The 9,325-nt window shown below is 38.8% G+C and overlaps 1 protein-coding gene across 6 annotated transcripts in view; it reads left to right on the forward strand.

The window, feature by feature from the left end:
- The window catches only part of arl13b (ADP-ribosylation factor-like 13b), a 107,041-nt gene extending 101,634 nt beyond the window's left edge, over positions 1 to 5,407 (forward strand). For all 6 annotated transcript variants that reach the window (XM_072585067.1, XM_072585072.1, XM_072585069.1 and 3 more), the window contains one exon: positions 1,189 to 5,407. In XM_072585067.1, coding sequence (XP_072441168.1) covers positions 1,189 to 1,265 — 77 coding nt within the window. In that variant the 3' untranslated portion in view covers positions 1,266 to 5,407. The remainder of the gene's footprint in view (positions 1 to 1,188) is intronic.
- Positions 5,408 to 9,325: the final 3,918 nt, after the last annotated feature.

The raw sequence follows: 9,325 nt of genomic DNA on the forward strand, positions 1-9,325 counted from the left end.
TTATATTGTAGCAGATTTAGATTCAACTGTAATGTTCTCGCAATGTGTTACTATGCATGGTCAAAGCTCCATGTGAATATTTGTCCTTGTGGACTCAGGACCAGAAAGCAATTGTTCTCTCTTGAAACATACCTATAGTAAGTGATTTAGTGTTTTCAGAAGAGCAAGTGTAATGTACAGGACTTTTGGTACAAATCACCAGTGTCATTTCATTAAAATAAAATAGAGAACAGTGGATGCTGGAGATCTGAAATAAATACAGAACAGAAATTGCTGGCCAAACTCAACAGTTCTGACAACATCTCTGGAGAGAAAACAGATGTAATATTTCAAGCCCAGTGATCTTTCTCCAGAACTTGATACGTTAACTCTGCTTTCTTACCACATATATTCCCAATGCATGAGAGGGGAGAAAACGGAGCAAAAAGAAAAATGAAATCCAAATGCATTATTAAACCACCCAGTGTTGTTTCCTGTATTAATAGATCATCTTTACAATTTAGATCACTATTCCTGTTGTGTTTATAGTTATCCTTTATTTTGGATCACTGCTGTGATGAAAATAAAACCTTTTTTCTCTTTTGTTCCAGTTTTTATTGAGTCGCAAAATCCATTGGATTGCAGCAGCTCTGAAATATGTCAACCTCAGACACATGCACTTACACAGTTCCTCAATCTTGATTGATTTACCACTCATCCTACAAGGCAGTTGGGACAATTGGTTCTGATGAGCTAATTAACCACTGACCCCTATAGTGTTTTGAACAAAAATTATGAATGATACTTGATTTAAATGATTAAATCTTCTCATAAAGATTTGATGAGAAGTAGTATGAACTTATAAAATAACCACTACACTTTCTGTAGAAAACAATTTATTTCCTAAAACCTCATGGCAGAAATTAACATGATACATACGCTACAAATAAATACAAAGAACTGTCCAAGTATTGTCCAGACTAATATATTATGGTTATTATTTAAGCCCAAATATGTGAAGATTGTTTCCTAACATGAGTTAGTTTGTATGCAGGTTTCAAGTTGCACTAATTACTATTAAAAACTCGAGGTTGTGTTGAGAGTTAAGGTTTTACATTTGGTTTACACTTTCGTTGGTTGGTGCCATTAAGGAAATGCTGTTATTCCTTGCATTAATTTGTTACATTTTCTTTTTAACTTACTCGACAGATTTTTACAGTAAGCCGCTACCACCAGTACAAGTGAGCCAGAAACCAAATGCTGACACCCATGAAGTCATCTCCTAGCAGTATGGATCTCTTGTTACTCTCTGAACAAAACTAGGTAGTTTTTTTATGTTTTATTTAAAAATCAAACTTATGATTCATTCTTTTCCATCAGAAGAGATTTTTTAAAAAACTGAGCAAGGGAAAGAATCTATCATCACTTTTGAGAACAAAACAAAACTTTCCATACTGCAGTCAAGGACACTGTATTGCTACCACATCAGCATGTTCAGCAAAAGAATGGCTGCAATGGACAGGCTTACGTTTTGAGTAAAGTGTTGAATGGCTATCTTTAGCAAACCTTGGAGAAGAAAGAGGCAGTGAGACAATACACCACAGAAGTATTTTTTTCTGCTGTTTAAGCCAGTGGAATTTTGTATCAATTGAAAAGTTCATGAAGAAACTCAACCTGACCAAGAAAAACCTTTTTAATATAACATTTGATATTTGTACAGTACAAAACATGTTAATTGTGCTGAATGTTTTGTTTTGAGCAGTCTTTCTAGAAGATACAACATAGTCATGCAAGTAATTATGTTTCAAACTGCAAATATTTTAGGTTTTGTTTCAAAGTTCAAGCACGGACTCGTATTCATGTGGTCTTGAAACTCAGTGGATTAGATGTTTGCAAATACTGCAGCAAAGCTTTATTATATGTTCTATGTGGAACAAAATATGTCTTTAAAAAAAACATACCATATAAAATTGGCAAGCGTAATTCCTTCACTTCTCTCATACATTATTGAATTGCCTCTGGATAGGCTCTTATAACTGCTTGTAATAGTATCTCAGATTTTATATTGCAGAACTGCTAGTCTTTTGAAGACTCAAATTTTGCAATCAGTGTGAACAAATCACCATTATATAGATTACAGTCATATGAGATATTATTTTGGAAATTGCTTGTATTTTCCATTCAAAGCTGTAGGTAGACCTGTTTTTCTAGAGAACAGATATAATGTAGTATACTTCAATAATCATAAAAGTTGTGTGTAAAATTGAGTTTTTATCTTAACTAGAACTATCTATATTGTTTCTGTGATGCTTATTCATTTTCTTCAAATGTTTGACCATATTTGTTTATAATTGTTACTATTTTGTATTTATCTAATTAGTTTGTGAGTTTTTCAAGCACTTTGTACACTTTTCAGAAAGAATCTTGCATTTTTATAAAAGTATTACTTGTAGTGAAAAGATAGAGTGAATCCCTTGTTAAAACCTTAAGAAATAATAACAAGAGATGGCTAAATGGCCACTCAAAGATATTTTGCCATTATGGAAGATCATGGCCAAGCTTCAACCCCACCAGCTCTTTCACATATTTCTTGAGTGCAAAATATCTCAGCCTCAGCACTGAATAAACTCAACAACTAAGCATCTTTTTCTGATAGACAAAATTACAAAAATTCCTAACCCCTTGATGAAGGCAGTTATTCTCCATGATCCTTATCCTGAAACTATAACCCCTAATACTAGACTTTGCAGCCAGATAAATGACATAGCAGATGCTAGGGTGCCAAGTTTATTCAGAATATTTTTTGTTTCAAAGAGACCACTTCAAATTATTCTTAGCTCCAGAGAATGTAGAATCGCTGTATTCGCTCTCTCCTCGCATGACAACACTCTTATTCCCAGAAGTCAATCTGATGAAACTCCATTAACTCACTTCTAGGGCAATCATATCTTACTCTTAGGTAAGGATATCAAATTCATTTATGGTCTTTCCAAATCCTGTACTACTGCAATAAGACATCCTTACCTGGTATTTTATGACTCACTTGCAATAAAAGTCAATATGTCCTTGGTGCATGCTGCACTTATTATTTTTGTGTTCTATGTACATGAACACCTAAATCCCTCCGAACATCTGCATTTATTAGATCATTAATATTTTAAAAATGTTTTTATTCTTCCTACTAAAGTGAATGACTTCACATTTCTTCACACTGTCCTCTGTCTCCAACCTCCCTGCAGTTACACTGTCCTCTGTCTCCAACCTCCCTGCAGTTACACTGTCCTCTGTCTCCAACCTCCCTGCAGTTACACTGTCCTCCGTCTCCAACCTCCCTGCAGTTACGCTGTCCTCTGTCTCCAACCTCCCTGCAGTTACGCTGTCCTCTGTCTCCAACCTCCCTGCAGTTACGCTGTCCTCTGTCTCCAACCTCCCTGCAGTTACACTGTCCTCTGTCTCCAACCTCCCTGCAGTTACACTGTCCTCTGTCTCCAACCTCCCTGCAGTTACACTGTCCTCTGTCTCCAACCTCCCTGCAGTTACACTGTCCTTTATTGACCTGAAGTGAATAAAACCTGATAATGAATTTAATTGGAATAACTTCCTGTATTGACTTGGACATGTCACTTAATATCAAATGATTGTCTCATTAATCAAATCAAGAAAAGCAATTTTGCATCAGACTTTGGTGGAATACAATACCAACAAACACATTTAACAGTAAATTAGTTTTACGCATCTCAATTTCTCAAATTTGCCAAGTTTTTTTTGCAATTAAATTATTCTGTACCAATTACATTTATTCCACCAATTCTCCAACTTTGCTCTTTCCTTGCCTGATTGTGCTTCATGTTGTTGTGTGAATCTCAGGAATGTTGTAATGCCTCACCATGTAAAAACTTTACATGTATCAACCTGAACATCTTGTGTCCCTGATATATGTAAGAAGTGGGCAGCTATAATTGAGGTTAGTCTGTTCTCATCTAATATCGACACATGAATTTGACCCAAGAGAGTTGATAGCTATCAGAACTTGGAGCACCAGATTATTACCTCCATGCTTGCTTTTCCTTTCTTTCCCACTGTCCACTTACCCAAGCAAACCATTAGTTTTGGGAAAATGAGACATTTGTCAATAACAGTCAGAGGCCCATCTGAAATAAAGATAAAAAATGTTGGAAATATTCAGCAGGTCTGACAACATCAGTGGCAAGAGGAACAGAGTTCATGTTTCTGTTCAATGATTTTGCATGAAAACTTTATGAAATTGACAAATAACAGACAAGTCGTTGGACCCATCACTTTATTAAACACAATACCAACAATGATGGTGTATTCATTTTTGGTAACATTAAAGTTCTCAGATTTGTAACATTAGATATTTGTATTGAAGTATTTATATTTCTGCTAACTTTCCTACTATTTTTTCTTAATCCAAACACAAAGTATATAATTTTTATCACAGTCGGTTGTTACTGTTGTTGTTATTTATTTTGTTTCTGGACAAAGTATTAGATAATGTGCTCTGCAGTTAATTCACACATTGATTTGCATTAATATTTCTTGTAAAAAGGTTATTCTTTGGATTCAAACAACCCTAAGAAGCATTATAAAATAAATATTTTGACTTGCGTTGTGCTTACTCAAATTTCTTTTGAAAGTAGTGTCATCTATTATTTTGATCATTTCTGTTGTAATCTATCTTTGGAGTCTTGTAATTTTGTTTTTAAATGTACTAATTACTTATAGTTATTAGTTTATCTGAAGTCAATACAGGCTGTACCTTCCTAATCCAGCACTCTGTGATCCAGTATCCACATTACAGTTCCAGTCCTAGTTTTAGACTTTATAAAGTGGCATTTGGGTGTCAGGATCATGTCATGTACATGCCCAGTCTGCACTCACATTTATTTTATAGCATATTTTCTTTTCTGTCTGGAATAATTCAGATAAAATGTATTGGACCCTTTGGTAAAAAGGTTTATTTCGTTGCTCATAGCAAGGCTGTGCAGGAGACATTTAAAAAATGCTTCAACCTCACGCAGAAATAAATGCCTCTCGTGCCATTGGTGCTTATGGAACATCATCCCTTTCCAGATTTTCTATTCAGGTTCATTTGTTGTTTCAAAATATGAATTACAGGAAGAAAGTTCTATTGAATTTAATGATAAAATGCAGACAGTGATGAACATGTTGCACAGTGCCTTTTAAGATTGTGTATAACCTTCTGTGGTTCAGCAAGGCCTGGCCGCAACACTGCCTGATTACAAAGGTCAACCTGTATTGTACTGTGTAGTAAGTTTGAATGTCGCTGGAAAATGTCTTAGTCAGAAGGTAACATCTGATTAAATCAATTGTACTATGCATCAGATCTTCATTTAATAACTGAAGGTTTTATGATCTTCCAAAATAAAAAGAATGTCTTATAGAAGATGTTGCACAGTTCTTCTTCTATCAGGTTTAGTTTGAATATGTAGGTGTGACACAGGTTTACTGGTAATTATTCCTTTTATTTGGGTTCAGAGTCATACAGCACGGAAACAAACACTTAGGTCCAACTCATCCACGCCAACCAGTCGTCCCAATCTGACCTAGTGCCATTTTCCAGCAGTTTGCCCATATTTGTCTCAACCCTTCCCATTCATATATCCATCCAGATGCCTTTTAAATGTTACAAATGTACCAGCCTTCACCACTTCCTCTGGCAGCTCATTCCATACACACACCACCCTCTTCATTAAAAAGTTACCCCTCAGGTCCTTTTTAAATCTTTCCTCTCTCACCGTAAATATATGCCCTCTAGTTTTGGACTCCCCTCACCTCAGGAAAAAGACTTTGGGTGTTCACCCTGTGCATGCCCCTTATAATTTTATAAACCTATATAAAGTCACCCCTCAGCCTCCGACGCTCGAGTGAAAAAAGTCTCTGTCTATTCAGCTTCTCCCTGGAACTCAAACTTTCCAATCCCAGCAACATCCTTGTAAATCTTATCTGCATCCTCTCAGGATTTACAACATCCTTTCTATAGAAGGGTGACCAGAATCGTATGCAGTACTCCAAAAGTGGCCTTACTATTGTCCTGTACCAGGGGTGGGGAACCTGCAGCCTTCTAGGCCATTGTGTGTGGCCTTTTGAATGAATCCAAATTTTGCAGAACAAATCTTTTATTTTTTATTAATGTTTATTTCGTCCTTTATTATTTTTATTTTAATCTTAAAATGAATGTATTTAAAATACCGGAGAGTAAAAGAAAATTCAACGAAATAATCCTCACAGACTGACCACCACATTTAAAACAATTGGTAAGTCAGAAGGGCTATTTCGACACCTGCTGTGCTTATGATTTAGTTCTAATGCGACTCTAGAATGTACGTTACCTTCCCTGCCTGACTGGTGGCACTACGCTGCATTTCTCTATGATATCATGTCAAAGCAAACTGACTTGAATATTTCTTTGCAAAGTAGAACTAGGTCTACATACGATATGTGGCAAAAAAAATCCAAGCATTTCGAAAAAAGCTATTTTTTTTTCAAAACTCTTCTTCAAAAGGAAATTTCAGATGAACATTTTCTCCAGTTAGCAAAGGTCATTGATGAACAGGAGGATTCTTGAGTATCATTTGAAGAATACGCAGCTGTTATAGACTTATTAATTGGAGAATACAATGAAAGGTTCTCTGACTTTGAGAATTATGACATCACACTCAAATTAGCATTTCAACCTCACCTAGTTGATGTCTCCAAGGCTCCTAAAGAAATACAGATGGAATTGATTGAGCTCTCAGAAGATGACATTTTAAAGTTCTTATTTGACGCTAAGAAAGATCCTATCGAAATATGGAAAAATGCAATAGAATACCCATGCTTTCGGTAACATGCACGAAAAATGCTTTCTTGCTTCTCATCCTCTTATTGCTGCGAATCTATGTTCTCCTACTTAACCAAAATCAAGATGCTCTTAAGGTCACAAATGATGGATACCCATCTAGAGGATCAGCTAAAACTGCAGACCTCCATGCTGCAACCAAATATTCAAACACCTTCCTACAAAAAGCAGTCACAACAAAGTCATTAGAAGGTTAGTTAACTTTAGAATTAACATTTTTTTTCTTTTTTTAGTTAGTACATAGTAGTTAGATTTTTACAAAATAATGTGAATTTTGAAGAATATATAATTGAAGTTTCTTGGATGCGGCCTTTTCGATTACAACTAACATAATGCGGCCTTCCAACATGAAAAGGTTCCCCACCTCTGTCCTATACAGCTGTAACGTGTCTTCTCTTCGCCAGTCCTCAATATTATAACCAATGAAGGCAAACATGCCAAATGCCTTCTTCACCACTCTCTACCTGCAGCTCCACTTTCAAGGAACGATGCATCTGCACCCCTCGGTCTCTTTGTTCGGCAACACTCCCCAGGGCCTTACCGTTAACTGTACAAGTGTTGCCCTGGTTTGCTCTACCAAAATGCAATACATTGCATTTATCTAATAAACTCCATCTGCAACTCTTCAGCCCATTGGCCCATCTGATCAAGGTCCATCCAAATCGTTTCTGTAAATTTTGAAAAGCAATGGACCCAGCACCAATTCTTGTAGCACACCACTGGTCACAGGCCTGCAATCTGAAAAGCAACCCTCTACCACCACACTCTGTCTGCTACTTTCAAGCCAATTTTCTATCCAATTGGCTTGGTCTCCATGGATCCCATGTGATCTAACCTTACTAATCAGTCTATCATGCAGGACCTTATTGAATGCTAAAGCCCATATAGACAATACCTACCACATTGCCTTTATTGATCTTCTTTGTTGCCTCTTCAAAAAACTCAGTCAAGAATCATAGAATCCCTACAGTGTGGAAGCAGGTAATTTGACCCATCAATACCAACCCTCTGAAGAACATCCCACCCAGACCCCTCCCCCCATCCCTTTAAATCTGCATTTATCATGGCTAATCCACCTAGCTAGGAGACAGTGAGGTCTGCAGATGCTGGAGGTCAGAGTTGAGAGTGTGCTGCTGGAAAAGCACATCAGGTCAGGCAACATCCAAGGAGTAGGAAAATCAATGTTTCGTGCCAGAGCCCTTCATCAGGAATGAGGCTGGGAGCCTTGAGGGTGGAGAGATAAAAGGGAGGAGGGTGGGGCTGGGGAGAAGGTAGCTGTGAGTGCAATAGGAAGATGGAGGTGGGGGTAAAGGTGATCGGTTAGAGAGGAGGGTGGAGCAGATAGATGGGAAGGAAGATTGACAGGTGGGACGGCATGAGGACGGTGCTGTGCTGGAAGGTTGGAACTGGGGCAAGGTGGGGTGAGGGGAAATGATGAAACTGGTAATGTCCACATTGATGCCATGGGGTTGAAGGGTCCCAAGGTGGAAGATACGTTGTTCTTCCTCCAGACTTTGGGTGGTGAGGGAGTGGCAACGGAGGAGCCCAGGACCTGGATGTCCTCGGCAGAGTGGGAGGGGGAGTTGAAATGTTCAGCCAGGGGCGGTGGGGTTGGTTGGTGTGGGTGTCCTGGAGATGTTCTCTAAAGCGTTCTGTGAGAAGACGTCCAGTCGCTCCAATGTAGAGGAGAACACATCAGGAGCAATGGATACAGTAAATGACGTGTGAAAATGCAGGTAAAACTTTGGATGTGGAAGGCTCCTTTGGGGCCTTGGACAGAGGTGAGGAGGGAGGTGGGGGGCACAGGTTTTGCAATTCTTGCAGTGGCAGGGCAAAGTGCCAGGAGGGGAGGGTGGGTTGGTGAGGGGGCATGGTCCTGACCAGATGATTGCAGACGGAACAGTCTTTGCAGAAGGCAGATAGGGGTGGGGAGGGAAATATATCTCTGGAGGTGGGGTCCATTTGTAGGTAGCAGAAATGTTGGTGGGGTGGAAGATGAGGATCAGGGTGGTTCTGTCCTTGTGGTTGGAGGGGTGGGGTATGAACGAGATGCGTTTGGAGGGCATCTTCAACCATGGGGGAAGGGAAATTTTGGTCTATAAAGATGGAGGCCATCTGGTGTGTTCTGTGGTGGAACTGGTCCTCCTTGGAGCAGATGTGGCGGAAATGGAGGAATTGGGATTATGGGATGGCATTTTTGCAGGAGGCAGGGTAGGAGGAGGTGTAATCCAGGTAGTTGTGGGAATCAGTGGGTTTGTAAAAAAAATGTCAGTGTTGAGTCGATCCTCATGGTGGGAGATGGAGAGGTCTAGGAAAGGGGAGGGAGTTGTCAGAGATAGTCCAGGTGAATTTAAGGTCGGGGTGGAATGTGTTGGTGAAGTTGATGAACTGTTTGACCTCCTTGTGGGAGCACGAGGTGGCACCAATGCAGTCATCAATGTAGCGGAGCAAGAGGTGGGGAGT

The sequence above is a fragment of the Chiloscyllium punctatum genome, chromosome 15 (genome assembly GCF_047496795.1).
Source record: "Chiloscyllium punctatum isolate Juve2018m chromosome 15, sChiPun1.3, whole genome shotgun sequence".
Lineage (NCBI taxonomy): Eukaryota > Metazoa > Chordata > Chondrichthyes > Orectolobiformes > Hemiscylliidae > Chiloscyllium > Chiloscyllium punctatum.